General features: G+C 34.1%; 1 protein-coding gene and 1 long non-coding RNA gene across 25 annotated transcripts in view; both read right to left on the reverse strand.

Moving 5' to 3' along the window:
* The window catches only part of LOC123519876, a 66,291-nt gene extending 61,861 nt beyond the window's left edge, over positions 1-4,430 (reverse strand). For both annotated transcript variants that reach the window (XR_006679118.1, XR_006679119.1), the window contains exon 1: positions 1,475-4,430. This is a non-coding gene — a long non-coding RNA (uncharacterized LOC123519876). The remainder of the gene's footprint in view (positions 1-1,474) is intronic.
* A 240-nt stretch (positions 4,431-4,670) lies between these two features.
* Positions 4,671-25,942, reverse strand: part of LOC123519872 (potassium channel subfamily T member 2-like) — a 624,454-nt gene continuing 603,182 nt past the window's right edge. For 17 of the 23 annotated variants that reach the window (XM_045281480.1, XM_045281479.1, XM_045281478.1 and 14 more), the window contains 5 exons: positions 23,821-23,926; positions 22,995-23,185; positions 22,398-22,502; positions 8,415-8,677; positions 4,671-6,792 (listed from right to left, as the gene is read on the reverse strand). In XM_045281480.1, coding sequence (XP_045137415.1) covers positions 6,721-6,792; positions 8,415-8,677; positions 22,398-22,502; positions 22,995-23,185; positions 23,821-23,926 — 737 coding nt within the window. In that variant the 3' untranslated portion in view covers positions 4,671-6,720. Of the gene's footprint in view, positions 6,793-8,414; positions 8,678-10,322; positions 10,798-12,073; positions 12,095-22,397; positions 22,503-22,994; positions 23,186-23,820; positions 23,927-25,942 lie in introns of those variants that run through there. The other 6 variants (XM_045281491.1, XM_045281499.1, XM_045281490.1 and 3 more) reach the window with 5 other exon arrangements.

Below are 25,942 nucleotides of genomic sequence, written 5' to 3' on the forward strand. Positions count from 1 at the left end.
GGAACACCTAGACAAACACAGCTTGATAAATCAAACACAACATGGATTTACGAAAGGGAAGTCGTGTCTTACAAACTTGTTGAGCTTTTATAGTAGGGTTTATGAGGCGGGAGATAAAGTTGATAATTATGACATTCTATACTTAGATTTCAGTAAAGCCTTTGACAAGGTACTTCACCAGAGTCTCTTAAAAAGGTTAAAGCACACGGTATAGAAGCTACAATATTAGGTTGGATTAAAGAGTGGTTAGACGACAGGCGACAAAGGGCAGTAATTAATGGATCGAATTCCGAGTGGGGAGAAGTAGTTAGTGGGGTGCCACAGGGCTCAGTTTTAGGGCCATTATTAAATTGAAGTGTTTAAAAATATGATGCATTTGACAATAATCAAGAGAAGCAATGTGAGAGCCACTGAGATTTAAAGTATATTCCTCATGGGTGTAAATGAAATATGAAATAGTTTGAGATAATGTATTATTATATAACTACCAGATTAATCCATTCATCAAGATCTAAAGCTGGATCTTATGGAAAGCTTAAACAAAAAGTGTTTGTGGCTATGTGGGTGGTGGTTCATGCTATCCAAAGATCTATCAAATCTGAATCCATGCTGGCTAGTTTATGGTTAGACATCTCAGTACCTTACAAGGCACAAGATTTCAGGTGATAAGTTGCATTGTTCTGCTGACGATGTTAAATTCATCCAAATACATGAATGAAATGGACACTGTAAAGTGTTCACAACAATCATGTTTTATTTTGTAGGCAACCGTCAGCCTACCACCACCACACTTGCTGGCAGTATCTCGTGACCTGTGTTCGGTTGATCGGCTTGGCCTCCTCATTACTACAGTAATCAATTTATTTGCAATGCGTTTTCTTCATCTTCTTGGTCTTTTAAGTAAAATATCTATGTTATTGATACTCAGTATTTTCATTGTATATTTAGCTCACTGCCATTAACTAATTCACTGAGACGTATCTACCTAAAGCTGGGACTGGCGTTGCCCATTTACTTATCATGTTACTCTCAATGTCCTTTCATTTTACTTACATAAAATGCTTTACTGTGACCCACGCAATTATATATATATATATATATATATATATATATATATATATATATATATATATATATATATATATATATATATATGAAATACAAAAAAAAAAAAAAAAAAAAATGGACGTCACAAACTTTCTTTTTTTCAACATTTGCTAAAGAGCAAGTATGAAGTACAAAATATCACCCGCTCAATAACTTCATGGAAAACCCTTCCTCCCACCTAAAGTATATGTCTCTCGTAATATAACCAATTGCACATATACTGCCGATCTGGTTCTTTTAAAAATGATCTACAACTGTGCTGTTATATCTGTCATGCTTTTGTATGTTGAAGGATAGTGCTGCGAATGGAGAAGGAAGATTAAACACAGCGGCAGCGTATGGCCAGCAGACAACAATGGCACCTCACCTGACTAATAACCTCGACAACCAAGATCTTTCCTCGGTGTCTGGCACAGGTGATGACTCTTCAGGTTCTTCACACACTATGGCTCAACACTACCTTCTTTAGCTCAAAGCAGTATATAAAATTAAAGCCTCACTAACAAACAAAACTTTTATGCCAGCCTCTTTCTCTAAATTTACCAAGCTGATGCGTGGCCTTCGTATGAGAAGGCTGATGCTGCAAGGATCCGAGCAATCCGAGGCTTCATGACTCTTGATTCGACTCGAGACTAGTTCAAGTTGGTGCGAAACTATTCTAGGAACTATTACCATTTCTTAGAATACCTGCCAGCGTTGTGGAAAACCTTATTTATTTATTTTGTTTATTCAGTGGTTCACAATGTTATTATGTAATGTTACATATATTCACACAGTGTAATCACCTCGAAGGGTATCGTGAAAAAAGATCGCCTTCACTGCGTACAGCCATGCATCTCTTGTTCCTCCTACGTCATGGGAATGCCGCACTCCAGAGACCTTGCTAAAACCCAAGCTGATTAGTCATCAAAAAGAAATTCTTTTCATTACTCTCAGCGATCTCATACCTTTCTTTTCATCCATATAAACACTATCATCTGTGAAGTTCTCCAAATAAGCAACAAGAACTTAACTATACCTTTCTGATGTAGCCTATCTTTGAAATCCTTCCCCTAACACAGACACACATTACTTTGGGAAACCTTATAAATAATTATGCAGAAAACTAAAAAAAAATAAAATAAAAAATAAAAATAAAACGTACATGAAATTAATCCAAAAGCTAATTTTTTTTTTCTTTCGTAAATCAGCTTTATTGCTCCCTTAGCAGCTAAACCCTTACTATAAATTTAGGTAAACCATCTTCCTCATCTGCATGTAGCTTACTACTCGCGTGATTAGTTACCATCATGAGGAATGATTCCGCAATGGATTGGCAGGCATGCCTACCTTATAACTGATGGAGTGAGAGAAATATTGATCATGATCATGTAATAGCAGTTTAATCTGTTAAGCACTCTTACTTTCTCATCACAAAACAATGTCTACAAAATAAAACTAATTTAATGTCTTTATAGTGAAAAATTACATTTACAATACCAGTTGCTAAAACAGAGCTCTTTTACTATATTGTTATTTTGTGAACTTCAAATGATTTATGGTCTTGTGATCTATCAAATTCATTAAATATTATTCCTTCTATAGAAACTAAACTATTTCAAAATGTAATAATAATGCTACTGAAACAAGAATGAATCACTTGTCAAATGAACTTTTCCTCTGCTAGAGTGATGGAGTAATGGATATGAACATGGTTTTTGAGTTCTTTCTGTAAGAGGGGAATGGGTGGCTGAGGGAACCAGTAGGTGACCATAGGTGAATGGCCTACACCACTGTGTGAATATCTAACCTAATCATGCAACTAAATGGACTGATGAAATGCAGCTGCTATGATTAACCTCTATGGTCCAGAAACAAGACAAAAATACCACCACATACAAAAAGTACTTAAGGATCTGTTGGAAGAGCAGGCAATATAAGATTCATACTCGTATATGTATGGCAGTACAACACATACATAAGATAAAAAAATAAAAGCAATATGTAAGGATGGTGAAAAACTAAAGATTATGTCAGAATCTATTGAAAACTTTCATAATATCAAAAGCAAAGGTTTATGGAGGCATTGCAGAACAGCCTGTAAAGGAGGTTAACATGCCATGAACCTCCAAAATGGAGCAAGACATCAAAGTATGATAATATTGATGATCATCATCATTTATTAAAGGATGGAGAATGGCCCAAGCTTCACCTGAATACAAGGGCCCAGTAGGGTGATGCTTGGGCCCTGCTGATGTAGAATTCATTAAGAAACTTATAACTAATAATATACATTAAAATGAAATATCTATGGTAGCCAAAAGTAACAAAATGTGTGAAAGTGACTTGGATGGATACATAGACCTTCTTTTCTAACAACAGCTTATATGCAAGGAAATCGGTAATTTCCTTGTATTGATAATGAGAAATTAAAGATTTGGAAACTAAATACAGTTCTTTCTTGTGGTATCAATATCAGTTTACTATAACACCAAAACTGAGAGAAAAATGCATATAATATTTTCTAGTTTTATATTTCAATAACTAATCATACAAACCTATTGATTATGCTGAAATAAGATGTACCCTTCAAAATGCTGAATTGTGGTAATGATAATGAACCAAAGCATTGCAAGGGACTTTCAACTGTAGTGGGGTAATATGACAACTGGTAGCTTGGCATTAAATGTGTATTGTTTGGGTCAGGTATAGTAATATGGCACCTTTGGCCTGACACCAGGACCGGCATCTAGACTTAATACTAGACATGTGCATGATGAAAGATGCAATAAACTATGTAACAAGTGGAATAAAATTATGAAATTATGCTGGATTATGCTTGATTTCTTTTCATTGCAGCTCTTTTGGCCTTAGAGAATAATTGTTTGTTTCCTGTTGTTTATAACTATGAACAATACCTTAATACAGTGATCAGATGGAACAGGCACCATATATCAAACCCCATTTACATTCACTGACGTATTAGCAAAAGATATATATATATATATATATATATATATATATATATATATATATATATATATATATATATATATATATATATATATATATATATATATTCCTGCAATTACTTAAGTACATTAAACCTTTTCATGATTATTTGAGGGAGAGGAAATGACTGACTTCATTCTGGCTTATAGAATCATACTTATCCAGACAATCTCAAGTCAGTGAGTGTCCTAATCTGACTATATTTTATTTCTTACTCAATTATATCACACTAATGAATGTTATAAATGAGTATGAAACTCTTTTTTTACGTACAACATGGAAATATCATGATGAGAAGGGATATAGAAATCACAATACATATATATATATATATATATATATATATATATATATATATATATATATATATATATATATATATATATATATATATATATATATAGAGAGAGAGAGAGAGAGAGAGAGAGAGAGAGAGAGAGAGAGAGAGAGAGAGAGAGAGAGAGAGAGAGAGAGAGAGAGAGAGAGAGAGAGAGAGAGAGATTTATATATATATATATATATATATATATATATATATATATATATATATATATATATATATATATATATATATATATATATATGATGTATCACAAAAATGCATGCATACTAATACTGAAATAAAAAAAAAGTATATGTATAGCACAGCTTCACAATTTCCTCTTCATTCAACAAAAGCAAATATGAAAGAGGAAGTAAACAAAGAGGCATCAGTGTATACTATTAGAGCACCACATGTTGAGTTCCCTGCAGTACGGGAAACTGATTGTTGGGAGAAAGTAAGCAATATATCAAAGATAAAATTCCATTTGCCTCATAACCACACAACTAAATGCCTATTAATATATTAATAAGTGCTAATTCCATTTGCATGCTTTTTGTGCAACAAAACCCCAATAGATTATTACATTACTTGAACTCTTATTGAAAGTTTGCATCTTAGGTTTCCTACAACAATATAAACAAGTTGTCCACCTTACCCTGCATTTTTTGTCTACTACAGGAAACAAACAACCAGTAACTTCAGGCCTCCCATCGTGTGGCCAGCACTGCCCTGCCCAACATGCACACACCACCAGCCACTCTTCCACCTAATCATGAGTGGGTACTAACAGAATGCTTGTATGCATTATGAAATGACACACACAAGTCAGATGCAATGGCACAATGTATGTACAATATATCATGAAATATATCTTAAATATTGTAACTGACTTATCACAATGGTCTATTTTTATAGAAATAAATATAAACTATATTTTTTTATGTACATTGATACTGTATATTCATATATACATACCTATGATATAGACACATAAAGGCTTGAATATAACAAACTTGAAAATTACATACACATTCACAAATCATTCATATTAAAATGTTAAAAATATGAGAACAATGATGAGGTGATCCAACAGTCCCTGTTACTCTTGACAGCTTTAGGAAAAGGTACCCTTGTGAGAGTTCTCTTTCCTTCAGCCTGGTCCCCACAGCTCACCCTCTGGCCTGGCCTTGAGAGTCCTAAGAGATAATGTCACAGTTGCAAGATTCAGGGACAATTCTGTAAACAACAAACTCTGCCCATCAGGGTAATCTGCTTAATCTACGATGACTTTATACATAAATATATGGCTTTAGCAAATCATATGTATCTATTTACATCATATCGATTTTGTCTGCCTGTAATTTGATGAACAGTTTGCACTGTGATTATTCATTATACTAAATTAGTTATGATGAAGTTTGATGAAAAAGATGAAAGAGAAAATGAAAGAGAGGGTTGACAATGCTCAAGGAAATGCTAGAATAGTTTGTCTGCATCAGTTATACAGATACCTGTATCATGAAAATTAGCTGATTCAGCTTACATTGAAACATATAAGATGAAAACAACTGAACTGTGCAACTCTTTACATGGAGAGCACTTATTCAACAATATCTGACAACAACATTTGTTCTTTGCCAGCATATATGGAAGAAGAGCTTTTCTTATAATCTGAAAGAGAGAAAGACTATTATCTCTATGGTCTTCAGATGACAAAGTACACACCCTCTTAATTTGAGCAGAGCTACACATATGAGATGGCAGATGAGACTCATATCCTACATATGCTTAGGACACGACAAACCCTTCACAGAAGGTAAGCCTCAGAGGTAATAAACATGTGGTAAACTGACTCACTAGATCATGCTATGATACCTCGCATCAATGTGTTTCTTTGAATGTACAAAACTGGAAACAATATATCACCATTTTCATATCACTACCTAACAGTGAATAATTTGATAGATTTATAGTTTCTTGTTAAAATAAAAATCCATCTACTTTTGTACCCAAGGTTCAAATAACATCCAGTACTGATCACACTTTAATGAACAGTACTCTAACCAAGCACTTGTGGCATCACTATAATTCTGAGCATTAGCTGGTATGCCAATAGCTCAACATTAAGTCCTTCAAGCCTCCTCTCACTGTGACTGTGGCCAGGGCACAGGGCCAAGGGCTGGTCGAGACGTGTAGGAGGCGGCTGGCCGTCAAAGTCGTGGGGAGCGTGAGCGGGCGACCCCACGAGCACCACCCATGTGGAACCAGACTCGTGCAGGCCGAGGTGACGGCGGGGGTCAGACTATGGTTCCTTGCAACTGAATAGAAGGGACGGAGGCCTCTGAGCCACACTCTTCAGGAGGTGTAACCTGCAGTGTAGAATATACTGCATGTAGAGGTTGGGAATACTAAAATTATACCAAATGTGAAAGAAGACTAACACAATATGTGTAATTATCTAACTCAAAAGAAAACACATGATTTAGTAATGTAATGAGACTGGATTTGATACACATAATGTTCAAGGAAAGAATAAAAAGTCTTTCAGAAACCTGGAAAAATACTTCTGAAATAAGATAAGATAAGAAACAGAAAGTATTCAACACAAATAAGAATGATAGCTATTTTATCATTTTATAAAACATTCCTCAATATAAGAATTCTGACTAAACATTTTCTGTTGATATTTACGACACAAACATCTTTTCCAATTAAAAAAAAAAAAAAAAAAAAAAAAAAAAAATTGTTACAAAATATCTTTGATTTACCAAGTTAATAATAAAAAAGGTTCACATTAAAATTATCATGCTTTATTTTAACCCCTTCCCAGCAGCAGGCCAGATGAGTGTAATACCAAATAAAAAAATTGTCTATATAGAGACTACTGACTTTCATCCATACGTCTAATGTATAGTTTCCCCACAAATGGGTAGCCCAGATTTACAACTATATATAGACTCTGCTGCAAAGCAGAACAAAAAATTGAATCTATATGTTTTATTTGTGTTTGACTGGTGATAATGTATGTCAATATCTTTGTATGAATGTTTGGAGTTTCTCACATCCAGGACTTGTGACCTGAATGTAGTTTACTTCCACTTTCCTTCCAATTTTTCACATACATACTTGTTTTGTACCTATTCATTTTGAAGCAACGTTACTGGTGTGTGGTACAGTTCTTTCTCCTTGACATGATAGGCTAATAATAAAAGAAAGTGGAAAAAAAGGCAAAAATTTCCAGTATTAGCTTATGTGCATAGCACATCCACCATCGACAAAGCACAAGCAGTGATTGGCCTTGAGAGGCCATGTTGACCAGTGTTTGGGTGTTTGAGATGCCAAATAATGATTTTTTTATGTCTATATAGAGATCATGCTACAACTTGATGCAGTAAAATATGAACAAACGCCTAAATATAGACGATCCGACAAAAAGTTCCGTTTTTTAAATGTCTATATATAGATCCTCTGCCCGGAAGGGTTAATAATATGCAATTCATTCTTAAAATCATACTGATCCATAATCACTGAGCTTCACTGCCACAAAGCATCACAGTCATATGTGAGGGAAAAAAAACTCTCATAATGATGATCATCTCACAAACTATCAATATGGATCTAATTTAAGTTCCACCTTCTAAAAATAGATAAATAAATAAATAAAATAAAAAACTCTGTATTACACAGACTTTTACCCCATTTAGATAGTTTCTATGCCTAATTTCATCACTTTATATCCAAACATTCCTCTGTAGCAATGCACCTATAGCACATCCATTTACTTTGACTTTAACTTTGCTTCATTTTTTATCCAACATTATATCCATGCATAATTATTACATTTAAAAGTGAATACATGTACATTTCCACTTTAATATAATGAATTGTAATAACTTTCACAAGGCCAATCATTATGTACTTAGGCTAAGGAAAATTTATGAAAAATTATATAGGTATTTACAGTGCAAATGAAGCAACTATTGTACCATACCTCTAGACCGATGGACCCATTGGTAGGAATCTTGATAGAGCCCGTTCGCTCGTCACGTGTGAGTGGTGTGAGCGGGCTGATGCCAAGTTCCTCAAAACTATTTATCTTACGTGATGCTTCCAGGCCGAAGCGAAGAGAATTGGAGCGTCTCATGAGGATGTCATCCACTCGGAGAGAATTGGAACGACCACGGACATATCCTGTTGGGGGGGACATGGGGACGTGAAGGGAATCTAAAGCTACTAAGGAGCCCAGGAGGGGAGCTGAAGGGAGAAGGGACCAGAGGAAGAATAAGTTAGAAGAGGGCCTGATACTATAAGATGATGACAATAATAATAATAATAATAACAATATTAATAAAAATAATAACAATAGCAAAATAATAATAATAACAATAACAATAATAATGCTAATAATAATAATAATAATAACAATAATAATAATAATAATAATAATAGTAATAATAATAATAATAATAGTAATAATAATAATAACAATAATAATAATAATAATAATAATAATAATAATAATAATAATATTGACAATAATAGCAATAATGATAATAAATGTGTCATGGAAAATTACTTGTGAATGATTTGAAGGCTTATTATCAAATCAATAAAAATACTAATAGGTAATCTTAACTTGATATCATTCATTGTTCATTAATTTCCAATGCAAAACAATTATTATTGTGATCACAAAAATAACTTTTATATACTTAAGAAAATAATGCCACCAAAATCTAAGGTTCCTACATGCTTAGATATTTTGTTGTCAGACTGCTAATGTTATTGGAACACAGAATTCGTGACTTTACCATTTGTACAAAGTTATAATACACACAGTCATAACTTTTTATATGGCTTGGGATAAGAATTTAAACTCTGAGCTGATTACTAGAGCATGATAAAAATTAAAGATGTTATTGTAAAATTAAACCTGTATGCACTATTTGTATATACTAACTTGAGTCACATCAATGTCTGATCAGCTCTATCAGCCCTAAAGCCATCTTCCAGCAAAAATTGGCTATGCAAGTACATACATATGTATGTGGTAAGTTAGCAATTGGTAGCATGGTAATGTGCACAGCTGTGATGATGCAGGGAGCTCTGAATGATCAGTACCACACTATCTTGAATGTGTTTGCATATTATCTTTTTGGAAACTGTTCAATTCTATTGGCTTACAGAAATTTCTATTTTAGTTAATATTCATTTGGATTAACCTATCAAGCTGGATGACAGTTGGCAACAGAACCCCCACGAATAAACAGTATTTAAGACCTTTGCTTCCTCTGGCAAGCAAATCACCATGAATGACAAGATATAGAATTGCAAGCTCGCAACTACTGTCCATGAATTCTTAATAATAAAAGCAAAAAATTCCATATAAAGAAAACAAGATCAAGTAAAGAAACTCGCTTGAGATTTATATAACATTATCTTTGTGCTAAGACTTTCGTTTGCTAGCATGGCTGATATTTCTTTGCTTTATTGCAGGCTTAACACATATTACTTCTGTTAGCAATGTGGTATACCATCACTTTAGATTTGCACAAACTAATATGTATATGATATAGAACCGCATAACAAGTGACATTAAATTACTTCTAGTATATTAAAGCCCATAAAAAAATCATTAAAATTCATGATGACAATCATAATAATAATAATCACAATAACAATAACAATAATAATAATAATAATAATAATAATAATAATAATAATAATAATAATAATAATAACAGTAATAATAAAATAATATCAATAGTAGTAATAATACTACTAACAATAATAATAATAATAATAATAATAATAATAATAATAATAATAATAATAATAAAAATAATAATAACAATAATAATAATAATAATGATGATAATAATAATAATAATAATAAAACAATAACACAAAAGTTTAAACTTCCACCCTAGGAACATCTTTAGTGCAAAATGACAAGTAAAATGGATTAATGACAACAGAAGAGACTATATTTCACTCTGGTGAGAACATGCCATGACAAGTAATCATATCATAAAGAAAATTATCAGAATAACAGGCCCATTTCCACACTTAATAAAATGTGGAAAAAATAAGTATAATCTGTAAGTAAATAGGTTCACACTGGTAACATGCAGCATTCAAGCCTAAAACAATAACTCACCACTTTCAGGAAATATTCTACATTATGAGCTTTCTTTTATCAATTCATTACTTAAGATCATTCCAGTGAGCATCAACCTTTAAAAGAGAGATGCATCCACACCATATATAGTTTCAGAAGCCTCATTCTTAAGTTTATCATAATCGTGACCTTGTTTTAATTTTCCCATTCCATGTTATCCTTCATCATACCATGTCCTCTTCTCACTCTAAGTCTGAAACAACATGACAGTGATCATAAGATATTTAAACTCATTCCTCACTATCTTCTTCTAGTCTGCTATACTAATATCTACTATTTGAGAAACAATACATTATAAATCATTATGCATCTTTCCTTCACCAGCACTGACCATTACACAATAAGATGGCTGACAGTTTTTTTTTTCTCCTTAACTCATTATTTTCCAGTTTTCTTCAAACACTGATCTATCTTTGGTTATTACATTCCTTGATCATCTTTATTATCATGGATAGATTGCGAATGATAATGAAAGAATGTAAAAGATGGGGAAGATATTGTTAAACAAGGAAATCAAGCCTCTCTTCAGGAGATCACTCATCATTAAATTCCTACCAAGTCTCCCAGTCATTTCATAATATGAAATTGAATCTCATTATCTCACTGATTTCAATGCATAGTATCTATGACATAGCTAAATGTTTGGTCTCTCAACTAAGTCTACAAAAACAGTTCTCTTCATACCCTTGTGCAATAATTCTAGCATATTTCTTATCTTTATACTCTTTTCCATCCTCCTCCTCATTCTCTTATGTGTTATGAGATACCATCATACAGTGGAAAATAACTTAATAGATTAATCAAATCAAATTTTCTGTAATTATATATTTCAAAACAACAACCTGGTATTGAACTATGACAATGTGAACTATAGATATCAACAGTTTATCAGCAGTTACTAGATTACTATCCTAATTCAGGTTTTTCCTTAACCTGAGATGCTACACATGCATTTTTCAGTTTCATATAACAAAGCATGAACATGCTATCAGGCTGACTCACCTGCAACTAGAAACCATATTTCTTTTGTTACTTACAGATGTTATTATACCTTTCATCTATTTGTAAAGAAATGCAAAACTAATTAATATTTTTCTCTCAGAATTTCTAACCAAGACAGAATATTGATAAAAAACCATACTTGATTATTACAAGGTGATCATGTAATCCTATTTTTACCCTAATTTCTTTTTTCATGTATACCAAACAATAACCTAAGACACTATCCTTGTGATATTCCTATCTCCTTATTTTACTGAATAGATATGTGTACTTTCCTTTCGATTCCATATATATATATATATATATATATATATATATATATATATATATATATATATATATATATATATATATATACATATATATATATCATACAGACTTTTCTGTACTTTTCATGCCTTGTCATTCATATGATTAATATTTGACTTTCATAAATGTATTGACATGCATACACAAATTTAACTCACTTCCAGCTAGCTCTGCATCATCTGTATAAAAAGCAAACCCCATTAAGCTTAAAACTACTATTTTTTTTCCGTTTATTCATTTATCTATTTTATTCAAACTATCATGTGCATTTGATGAAACCAATTAATGGTTTTTGTTTATAGCCTTTCTACCAATGAACACACTATTTATCTCATCAATAGTGCTTCCACAATGCCTATTTTTGGGTGTGTGACATACTGTAAAACCTGCAAAATGGACAGTGGTCCAATAAATAAATAATAATTTCAAAATTTTTCTTATGTAGGGGAGACATTGACCAAAGGCAACAAAGCTACATTAAAAGTAAAATTGGCCCACTGAGGTGCCAGTCCTTAAACAGAGTCAAAAGGTAGTAGAAAATTACAGGATTGCCTTGAAACCTCCCACTTGAAAGACTTCAAGTCATAGAAAGGTGGAAATACAGAATGAGGCAAATAATTTCAGAATTTATCTGAGTCTACCAGTAACACATTCAAATAAACAATTTTTGAGTCTTACCAAATCCATTTATCAACTCATTATCATGCAGTTGTTTCTTAAACAAAGCAAAAAAATTTTAGGTAGCAAAAAACTTTGTTGAACACTGTACAAATAAGTAGGAGGGCTTATAGTATTCATAACAGCAAGCCCAAGGGCAGCATAGCCAGAGGTGGAAAGAGAATAAAGATAACTGTGATAGTAAACAAGTTCTAAGAATAATTTGTGCCTTATCATAAAATGTAGTATGTGGTGGATCAGGAATAGGTGAAGCTGATGATGGATGAGGTGAACTTCTCAGTACTATTTCAGAACATGAAACAGTGCAGTCATGTACCAACAACCAACAAATGTATGTAAGAAGGTATGACTCAAAGCCCTATAATAAAAATTACTAAATGATGACCTAATAGGTAGTATACCTATGATGTGAAGAAAATATTTATGCATGTAGTGCAAACATATATGATGGTGATAAAAATGGCATACAGTGAAACCTCAGTTTATGAACTTAATTATTTCCTGAAGGCATTTCATGAATTGAAATGTTTGAGAACTAAAATAATTTCACAGGAATCAGTGTAATATAGATTAATCTATTCCTGGATCCAAAGGCTGCATTTGAGAGAATGACTTGGCATGCACCCTGCGGTCCCTGCAGCACATATCTTCTATCAAACACTTTTGTGCATCTCTCAGCTGAGATAAACAAAGGATTGTTGCTATAATAATGGCATCTAACTGACAGCAAGACTGCATACGCTGACCTTCCTGATGGTGTTTATCATGCATCACCAGCTGTCCTGGAATAGATGAGATGCCTCTGTTCTTTAATCAGATATGTTGACAAACATGGTAGCCCAAACAAACATCTCGTGGAATCTTGTGAGTCCTAAGACTTGCTGTACTATAAAAGTGTCTTGGATATACAGTATTACTTTTTTCTAGTGTTCCACATTTGAAATAAAGTTATTGTTTTCTCTTTTTCTTCATTTCAATTGAACACTAGAAATATTTTTAAGATGCCTTACTGGTATGACTTTCTTTATTTCCACTGTAATACACTTGGGCTTCTTAACACCACTATCACTAACACATTTCACTTTCTTGATAGACATAATGAGGCCTAATGTAATGCACCACAAGAAACACTGTTTATGGTGTGGTACCATGAGAACAACTGACAGTCTGTGTGATGCCATCTCATGCCAAAGCCACCATCTACATATTTGTTGACCAAATTTTTGTTTGTGGACCAAGACAAAATTTGTAAAAAAAATTTGGTTCATCACCCAATTTGTTGATGCACACGGGTGTTTGTCAACTAAGGTTCCACTGTATAAGTGGTATGTTAGTTAAAATATAGGTGATAATAAACTGTGGAGAGGTAAAGTGATGAATCAATTCAGTTCACTCTTGAGATGACTTCATCAGCAGAAACAAGATAATGAAAAATAATAAGAAAAAAGATACTGAAAATAATAAGCAAGATAGATACGCTGCTTGATGCGGAAAGATTAGAATCAAATACTTCTGTAAAAAGGATGAGGAAAAGTGTAAGGACTGGCACTGTCCTAGTAGAGTAGTAGGTGAAGAGTTTTCTCCTTTGGTCAGTGTCCCTGATACAATTTAAAACAACAAGCTCAAGAACAAACTGAAATATGTTGAGTATCAGTTAGTTGAAAGTGATATAAACAGCTGTCAAATTTGTGTTGAAATTTTTTCAATAAACCCAACAAAATTACTTCCTGGGTGCACCTCCATTAATATGAACATTACTTGAATAAGAGATGACAAAGAGACACTTTATTGTTAACCAGCATGATAAATTTATTTAAATTTGTATTTTTATTTAAAAACTATTTAATAAAATTCTATTCTATGTAGCTTACTTCTGGATCACCAGTCCAAAATAGATAGCTGTATTGTGAGATCTGGCCATATATTGTCTTCATTAGATATTCAGGTTTCTCATTTCTTAATTTTTACTTTACTTTCAATTTCATTCTAACAACATCACTCATGTTTCATGTCTGATCAATTAACATAATTCCATATCATTCCTGGTAACAATAAAAGATAGATTTATACATGCAAAGGGAAACTATAAAAGAAAAAAAATTCTTTTGCATTACTTTGCTCATGTTCCATTTTTCAATCATGGCATGCAAGGTATATAGGGGATATATTGTTCTTAAATGTTTACATTAAATAGCAACAACAAAAACAGAACATAACTAAAGTGAAATAATAATAACCTATTCATATATGTATATGAATAGCATCTGGAATACCTAATGGGTTGTGATGGTATAGACCTTTTATGGTCTTTTGTAACAAGGGTACACACGGACACACAAACACACACACACACGAATCCCAGGCACGACACGGCAATTGGGCAAGCCTCTTAATGTGTAGCCCCTGTTCAGCTAGCAGCAAGCAGGTACGGGATGTAACTTGAGAGGTCGTGGCCTTGATTTCCCGGTGTGTGGAGTGTGTTGTGGTCTCAGTCCTACCTGAGGATTGGTCTATGAGCTCTGAGCATACTCTATAATGGGGAAGGCTGGCTGGGTGACCAGCAGGTACCCGTGGTGCAGCAGGCAACTGTGGTGAATTGCACATACATACATACATACATACACACACACACACACACACACACACACACACACACACACACACACACACAGTGCCTGGTCTCAGACCTATCCCAAGATCGGAAATAATGAGCTCTGAGCTCGTTCCATAGGGTAACGTCTGGCTGTCTCGTCAGAGACTGCAGCAGATCAAACAGTGAATTACACACACACACACACACACACACACACACACACACACACACACACACACACACACACACACACACAATGTTTATAAATTGATCAACTGAATGGACCAAGTGGATAATGAGAAACTGATCCTGAGAGAAGAATATGACATTCGAAGCACAAGATCGCATAGTAAAGAGATGAGAAAGGGAAGATGTCTGAGATGTTAAAAAATATAGTTTCCCATAAAGATGTGTTGAGACGTGGAACAGTTTGAGTGAAGAAGTGGTGTCAGCAATGAGTGTACAGTTTTAAAAGAAAAATTGGATAAGTGTAGATATAGAGATGGGGCCACACGAGCATAAAGCCCAGGCCCTGTAAAACTACAACTAGGTAAATACACACACACACACACACACACACACACACGTAATGTAGTGGTTAACACGCTCGACACACAGTCGAGAGGGCCCAGATTCGAGTCCCAGAAGCAGCGAGGCAAATGGGCAGGCCTCTTAATGTGTGGCCCCTGTTCACCTAGCAGTAAATAGGTACAGGATGTAACTTGAGGGGTTGTGGCCTCGCTTTCCCAGTGTGTGTTGCATGTGTTGCGGTCTCAGTCCTACCCAAAGATCGGTCACTACGAGCTCTGAGCTCTTTCCACAGAGGAAAGGCTGGCTGGGTAACCAGTAGACAACCGTGGTGAATAAAACACACACACAGACACACACAACAAAGAACAATTTATCACTGGAAAACACTTAAACAACATAGTTGGGGAAACACGAGTTACTAAGGAAAATGAAATGGGCCTTTTCCTATATAGATGACGAGATGATGAAAACACTAATAGTATACATGATTCGACCTAAACTAGAAAATGCTGCCCTTATATGTTCACCACATAATAAGAAAGATATAAGGAAGATGGAAAGAATTCAAAGAACTGCAATCAAAATGGTTCTAAGTTTGAGAGACCTAACATATGAGGACATTAAAGATATTAAAACTTCCAACATTGCAACAGAGGAGAGAAAGAAGAAACCTAATTGCTGTATACAGCACATGGAAGGGGATGGACACAGTTGACAAAGACCTATTGGTGTGGGACTCAAGAAATACAGTATTCCAAACAGAAGTATACAAATATGAAACAATTTGGATGAAACAGTGGTTCAAGCAAAGAAATATTAATGACTTTAAGGCTAAACTGGATGACTATAGGTATGGAGACATGACAGTATGAGCAAAGTTCTTTTCCTGTAAAAGACAACAAGGTGAATACAACTAGGTAAATACACACACACACACACACACTTGATGGAATGATTGTCAACATTCCCTGGTAAATGGCAAGGAACTAAATCATGAATGTGTATGCATATCCATGGATCCAAGCCCTAGGGCTCTCAGTTGTGAGAGTTACGTGCTGCCCACCTGCCACACTACTGAATGACAGCAATAATAATAATAATGACGACGGTAATGATAATGATAATCTATCTATCAACATACCAAGTTGGCAATCCTACATAAGGTGGTCAAAACAAGGCACATGATGACCGGGGTTCGATTCCCCGGCCGGGTGGAGATATTTGGGTATGTCTCCTTTCACGTGTAGCCCCTGTTCACCTAGCAGTGAGTAGGTACGGGATGTAAATCAAGGAGTTGTGACCTTGTTGTCCCGGTGTGTGGTGTGTGCCTGGTCTCAGACCTATCCCAAGATCGGAAATAATGAGCTCTGAGCTCGTTCCGTAGGGTAACGTCTGGCTGTCTCGTCAGAGACTGCAGCAGATCAAACAGTGAATTACACACAGACACACACACACACACACACACATACACTCCGCGCTAAACAATGTGCTTGGAGTGAGAACCGTCACTAGTACAAAAGGGCAACCAGAGCGAGTGAACGAGTGTACAGAGTGAATGTAAATAAGAGTGATCGGAGGTGTTGGAACCTTCGCACTCCAAACGACAGCGCAGAAACCACACAAAGGCCAGCCATAAACAGCCGCCAACACATCCCACCACATACACAAAGCTACCAGGCCTGACCGCCAGCGCACACCACCACACACCCACACGCTCCCAGGAAGAGTGAAAGAAAAATGGATAGACCCGTAAGAAATAAGTTACCAAATTCAAAATATGCCGATGAGGCCCAGGGAGCAAAACCAAAAGTAACCATTCAAAATATGAGTCCATCTTCAACAGGGGCAACAAAGCAAGGTAGATTGTTGTTAACACGAGAAGTGTACCTATATGGGGATATACAATATAAATGTCCATTGGGGAAGAGTGATCATGTGGTTATGGAAATGCAGATGGCAATAACACAATGAAGGAGAGATGAGACATACAGGAGTGGTAAATTGAATTATAGAAAGATGGACACAGAAAATTTGAAAAATTATTTTAGAACATCAGATTGGGAGATGTTACAAATCAGAGAAGTGCAAAAAAAATATGAGATTTTTATGAAATATTATAAAGAAGGAGTTATGAAATTTGTACCAAAGTATAAACCGAGAGAGGAAGGAAGAAAGGATTGGTTTAATGCAACTTGTGTTAAGGCTAAAGAAAAGAGAGATGTGGTTTGGAAATGATGGAAAAGAGCAGGAATATACTAAATAAGGAGAATTATAGAGTGGCGAGAAATGAGTATGTGAGGGTAAGGAGGAGGAAGAAAGAAAATTTGAAAAAGATATTGTAGACAAGAGTAAGGAACATCCAAAATTGTTTTACAGGTTCATAAATGGTAAACTTAAAAAGAGAGAGTCCATTGAAAGATTAAAAGGAGAGCAAGGGATAGTAGATGACCCTAAGAATATCGCGGAATTGCTAAATAATAGGTTTCAACAAGTATTTACTAAAGAAACAATGTTTGTAAAGCCTCAAAATGTAGAAGGAAATGTGCACATGGATGACATTAAGATACCTAAAAAGGAGTTATATAAAATGTTGGAGGAACTTAAAGATGATAAAGCGATGGGACCAGACGAAGTTTCAGGCAAATTATTGAAGGAATGTAGAGAAGAATTGATAGATCCATTATATGATATTATAAGGTGCTCATTAGAAACCGGGGAAGTACCGGTAGAGTGGAAAAGAGCTGAAGTGGTGCCCATTTACAAGATTTGTGAGAGGGTGATAAAAAAATATTGGATACGGTTCCTGGAGGATCATAAGTTATTATCGGATCATCAATTTGGCTTTAGGAAAGGGAGGTCATGTGTAACAAATCTACTGAGCTTTTATTCGAGAGTGGTTGACAAAATACAAGAGAGAGAGGGATGGATGGACTGTGTATATTTGGATTTAAAAAAAGCTTTTGACAAGGTACCTCACATGAGACTGCTATGGAAATTAGAGATTTATGGAGGACTGAAGGGAAAAGTGTTAAAGTGGATGGAAAACTACTTGAGATGGAGGGAGATGAGAACGGTAATAAGGGATGCAAAGTCGGACTGGTTGGTGGTGGAGAGTGGAGTCCCACAAGGTTCAGTGCTGGCACCAATACTTTTCCTTGTCTATATTAATGATGCCAGAGGAGTAAACAGTTATATTAATTTGTTTGCGGATGATGCGAAGTTGTGTAGGTGTGTGAAGAGTGAAGAAGATTGTGAAATTTTACAGGCAGATCTGGATAGGATTTGGGAGTGGAGCAAGAGGTGGCAGATGGAATTTAATCTGAGCAAAAGTCATGTGATGGAGATGGGGAAGAGTGGAAGACGGCCAAGAGGGTCATATAAGATGGGTGAAGAAGTAGTGTTGAAAAAGGTGGAAAAGGAAAAGGATTTGGGAGTGATAATACAAGACCATGGGCAGTTTGAGGCTCATATTGACAAGATGTTTGGAGAAACATATAATTTGATTAGAAATATTGGATTAGCCTTTCATTATATGGATAAAGATATGATGAAGAAATTAATTAGTACGGTAATTAGACCAAGATTGGAATATGCTGGAGTGGTTTGGTCCCCTTATAAAAAGAAGCATATAAGGAAGTTGGAGAGATTGCAGAGAATGGCAACAAAATGGTTCCGGAATTGGCAGAAATGACCTATGAGGAGAGATTAAAAGAAATGAATTTGCTTACCTTGGAACAAAGAAGAGAAAGAGGAGATTTAATACAGGTTTATAAACTGTTGAACGGTTTGGATGAAGTGGATAATGAGCAAATGATGTTGAGAGAAGAAAATTTAAATCGAACTACGAGATCACATAGTAAAAAGATAGCCAAGGGAATATGCTTGAAGGATGTGAAGAAATATAGTTTCCCACAGAGATGTGTGGAGGTGTGGAATAGTTTGAGTGAGGAGGTGGTGTCACCGAGGAGTGTGCATAGTTTTAAAGGAAAGTTGGATGTGTGTAGATATGGAGACAGGGCCACACGAGTATGATATTCAGGCCCTGTAAAATTACAACTAGGTGAATACAACTAGGTGAATACACACACACACACACACTTTGAAGCTATGCCATTTGTTGAGTTGTTTAAAGTTACCTATATGTCACCACGATACCTAGATTCTAGGTGGTTACACTAAAGATGCGTTTGGATGGTGATATGGGCCTTAATATGGGTGGCACTATAAATAAAATTGCCTGCGCCACTAACGGGCGGAGGCTTAACAGCGAATCCCACATATACTCTTCAAGTATGCCTACAGGTGCAACAGGCCATAACATAAAAACACACACACACACACACACACACACACACACACACAGACAATACCACACCACAAAATTACAACTAGGTGAATACACACACACACACACACACACACACACACACACACACACACACACACACACACACACACACACACACACACACACACACACACACACACACACACACACACACACATGGAGTCCCACAAGGTTCAGTTCTAGCACCATTCACGTTTGCAATATATGTAAATGACATGATGGAGGGAGTGACAAGCTACATGAATCTCTTTTGATTGATCTCAAGCTTTAACCTCAAACAATCATATTTACTTCCTTCACCACACAGTTATCGTATATGTCAGAGTATAAGACGAGGTTTTTGCTAATCTTTTGGCTCCTGAATCAAGAGGTCATCTTATATATTGAACATAAAATACAATCCTTTAACCCCAGGGTGAATATTAAGGGCCATGGTACCTTCAAATTCATACTGTACCTTCAAATATATACTGCATATATATATATATATATATATATATATATATATATATATATATATATATATATATATATATATATATATATATATATATATATATATATATATATATATATATATATATATATATATATATATATATATATATATATATATATATATATATATATATATATATATATATATATATATATATATATATATATATATATATATATATATATATATATATATATGGTGAGCATGGGATCAGGCAGATGTCCATGCGTAGGTTCGAATCCCACACATACCTCTTTGAAGCTATGCCATTTGTTGAGTGGTTTAAAGTTACCTACATGTCACCATGATACCCAGGATCTAGGTGGTTACACCAAAGATACACTTGGGTGGTGATATGCACCTAATTTGGGTACCACTATAAATAAAATTGCCAGCACTACTAATGGGCAAAAGGTGAACAGCCCTTCCTACATATTGTCTTCAAGTATGCCTACAGGTGCTATAGGCCATAACATAAAATAAACAAATAAATAAATATATATATATATATATATATATATATATATATATATATATATATATATATATATATATATATATATATATATATATATATATATATATATATATATATATATATATATATATATATATATATATATATATATATATATATATATATATTGGGTGTATGACAGAGTGAGCTTTTCACTTTATAGCTGTGGAATGTTTACTGATGGTGTCATGCATCAATGCACCCAGCTATGTCTTCTTAGGCATGTTTTAAAAATTACCAACTTATATAGTTAAATAAAAGCAATAAAAAAATACTTGGTTTTTATCTCCTTTAATTCCTTATATCTTTAGGTAGTTGAGTCTGAATTAATTCATTGTTGGATTAATAAATAAAGAGTGGCTGTATTTTGAAACTGGCAATAGTGGTAGTGATGTAACGGCCATATTAGAGCTCCCCAAGGCCCTTTAGCCAACCATGCCAGCTGTGGCTCCCTCAACCATTAAAGTGATCGTCTTATACACTGGTAATAACTCAAAACATAAATTTTTCCCTGAAAAATTGAGGGTTGTCTTATAGTCCGGCATATACTGTACTGTACTATAACATGAATTAGAAAAAAATAAATAAATAAGTAAAAAATAATAAAGAAAACAACAAAGTAATATAAATGACAATAACAATGATGAAAACAATGACAATAACAATAATAGTAATAATAATAATAATAATAATAATAATAATAATAATAATAATGAATAATAATAATAATAATATAACAATAATAATAATAATAATTATACATAATCTATTTAAGATGAAAACCTGCTTAAAGGAAGCCAACTGAGTCCAGGCATCATACCTTGTTTCACTGTAATAAAAAAAAATAAAAAAAGTCTTTCATTTGTATTTCTTCTTCTCTCACAGTTACCTCATGATAAGTAAGGAATATAATGAAAGTATTTTTTCAACATCAATGTACAATTTAGAGCCAGATTGTCTCTTCCAACCATAGGAAGATGTAATAATACATGTAACAAGAATAATGGCAATACTATAATATCAATGATGATGATGATGATTATGATGATATGATTGATGATATTCATAATGGTTAAAGTAATAATACAAAAATAAAGGAAAAATAATAAGAATAAAAACAGAATAAAAACATAACATCATTAGCTTCAATAATAACAATATCAATAGAGATAATGAAAATAATACTCATGATAATAATCATAATGATAATAATAATAGTAATAATAATAATAATAATAATAATAATAATAATAATAATAATAACAACATTATTAATAATAATGATAATAATAATGATAATAATAATCCTTTTATACCTCGCCTGTTTGCCAATTTCGTTGCATGGTGAAAACCATTTCTGGTCTCTTGTAGCAAGGGTCCACAAAGACCCTCAGGAGGGCAGAACAGTCGGCCTTCTGCTCCTGCAGGACCACATACACACATACAGTAGGGCAAGATTGTTATCTTTCTCTTCCTGTTAGTCAGTGAAGTCATAATTTTTTGACTTACTTCCCATATTCAATCACTATAAAATAAACAGGGACTACAGCAGGAATGAAGAAGAGCTCAAATTCTCTCTGCCCAACTGAGGCTATGAACCCCAGACCTCTCTATTGTGAGCTGAGCTCACTAACCATGGTGGCTGAATTATATACAATGATATTTTCAAATGCACTGAATAAAATTTTCTTTGTTGCAGTGACTTCCTAATGATGACCTTTTCTACATACAACTAAAACTATGTCTTTTGTGAAATTGCTCATGTATTTCACATTTCTCTTTTTTTTAATGATCACCAAAAATGCATAAATCTACTCTACAAAATATTAAATAATCTTGGAAAATAACAAAGTAACTTTCAAGTAAATAATGATGCACAGCACAACACAAGCAATAAAATGCAAAATGCAAACCTGGAGATATCTGTGGACTGTCTGGCAGACTAAGAGAATTGGACTTGGGAGCGGTAGTAAGAGGAGGGGGCCTGACAAATGTGGTACTTCTCCGCCTGTTTTCTCCACAAAGCGAAATATTAGATTTCCGCCGAGAATTATGACGCTCAAATGTCTTCTGTGCTGAGAATGGGCTTGGCCGGATAAGGTATCTGCAGGCAGATTTAAAGTATGAGTAAATTTATAAATATGAACTTAGTGGATTATTGCATTTTTCTTTGTCATGGTACACTGCATCTCATAACACTTCTTGAAATCTAATATATATATATATATATATATATATATATATATATATATATATATATATATATATATATATATATATATATATTCACATAAGTTTGGAATCCACTGCCCAAATATTTGATCAATAAAACAGATCTTTTCAATGTTATATGATGACAAAAGCAAAGCTGATATTGGTTGTATAAATCAAGACTGACATGAAGTGAAAGGCAGATCTAGGCTAGGATATGAGTAGTGAATATTACATATAGAAAAATATTATAGTGATAGGATAAGGCTGAGTAATGGTTTCCTAGAATAATGGGAATCTACTTGGAATGTTTATATGCATGCCTAACATAAAAGAAGTAATGAATTTTACAGTAATGGAGATAATGATTAAGATATGATAGTCATTATTATATATGTAGATGATGGAAGGATAGATAGAAGATCAAATTGCACTTTTAGTTGCTAGTGATTGATTACATAAGCTTTTTGAAGTTTTATATTTTTCTTATTTTTCTAATCTAGATGAACAGTTCTGATGGTGACTTACACAATATCACCTTCTTCCAGTTTCAGGTCACAGGAGGGGTTGATGATTACGAAGGACAAGGAATTGCGCTTTTCAGATACATCATCATAATCCTCTGGAGGGAGGGCTGTGAAAATTTCATTCATGTTAAAAAAGACAACTGAGGTAGACACTTCCAAAGCCAAACAACAAATAAACTGTTCCACTCTGCAATGATATTATGTAATTTACTATAAGTGTTATCAAATAAAAGAAACAAAATAAGATGATGAAAAAGGAAACTTGCTAAATTACATGTTCTCTCTCTTAAAATGTTAAATATTATCACACTTTGTTTTTCACACACACACACACACACACACACACACACACACACACACACACACACGGTAGCTCAATGGTTAGAGCACTGGTTTCACAAGCCAGAGGACCTGGGTTCGATTCCCCGGCCGGGTGGAGATATTTGGGTGTGTCTCCTTTCACGTGTAGCCCCTGTTCACCTAGCAGTGAGTAGGTGCGGGATGTAAATCGAGGAGTTGTGACATTGTTGTCCCGGTGTGTGGTGTGTGCCTGGTCTCAGGCCTATCTGAAGATCGGAAATAATGAGCTCTGAGCTCGTTCCGTAGGGTAATGTCTGGCTGTCTCATCAGAGACTGCAGCAGATCAAACAGTGAAATACACACACACACACACACACACACACACACACAGTTATCAAAACCCAGGAGGACTGTTTGCTGTTACAGGAAGATATAAACAAAATCTATGAGTGGAATAAGAAGTGCAAATTGGAGTTCAATGCCAAGAAATGTCATGTAATGGAACTAGGAAATAGCAAGAGAAGACCAATATGGAATTATCTGATGGGACAGAAACAAATAATGAAGACTAAAGAGGAAAAAGATCTGGGAGTAATTATACAAGAAAATCTGAACACTGAAAAACACATAGGCAAGATATTTGGATTATCATGTAATATATTGACTAATATAAGAGTGGCATTTCAATTCATGGACAAAGATATGATGAAAAAAATTATCATAAGCATGATATGAGCAAAACTGGAATACGCAGCTGTGGTGTGGTCTCCGAGCACTAAAATGGATGTAAGATTAGAACGGATACAGAGGATTGCTACAAAGATGGTGCTGGAACTAAAGGACCTAACATATGAAGAACGGTTGAAGGAAATGGGATTGCCCATCTTACAAGATAGAAGAGAATGAGGAGACCTAATAACAACGAACAAGATAGTCAATGGCATTGAAAAGATAGACAAGGAAGACCTGGTACTAGTGACAGAAGAAGATAGAAGAACAAGAGGACATGCAAAGAAGATCAGGATGAGACAGTGTGTGAAGGATATTGGAAAATACAGTTTTCCACATAGAACAGTGGTAAAGTGGAATACATTGAATAATGAAATTGTTACAGTGCATAAGGAAAAAATTGGATAAATGGAGACATGGAGACAAGACACAATGAGCCCTGCTCGAACCCTGTACAATACAACTAGGTAAAGCTAGGTAAATACACACACACACACACACATATATATATATATATATATATATATATATATATATATATATATATATATATATATATATATATATATATATATATATATATATATATATATATATATATATATATATATATATATATATATATGTGTGTGTGTGTGTGTGTGTGTGTGTGTGTGTGTGTGTGTGTGTGTGTGTGTGTGTGTGTGTGTGTGTGTGTATATATATGCCAAATAAAACATATAATTACATTCTTCTGGGGATGACTGAAAAAGGACATACTGAACTGAACATAGCTACTTCTTATGTAATGATGAAGAAAATTTTAGAAATCATAATATATTTATTCAAGAACATGAATGGTGTGTACAAGAAAAAGTGAGCCAAAGTGCAGTGACAAGGTATACAATATTGAGAGGACAATGGTATGCAAACTTCCCAAGGCTGTAAATTTCAAAGGCAAATTTAATATTTTGAAGCCTACCCCCTCCTCCCAAAAAAATACATGAGTCTCTGTATGAGTATGGATATATCAGCAACTATATCAATATATCACATGCATATTTCTGCAATAAGAACATATATCAAAATGCTGAAAATAAATATGAAAAGACAAA

Source organism: Portunus trituberculatus, chromosome 46 (genome assembly GCF_017591435.1).
Source record: "Portunus trituberculatus isolate SZX2019 chromosome 46, ASM1759143v1, whole genome shotgun sequence".
Taxonomy (NCBI): domain Eukaryota; kingdom Metazoa; phylum Arthropoda; class Malacostraca; order Decapoda; family Portunidae; genus Portunus; species Portunus trituberculatus.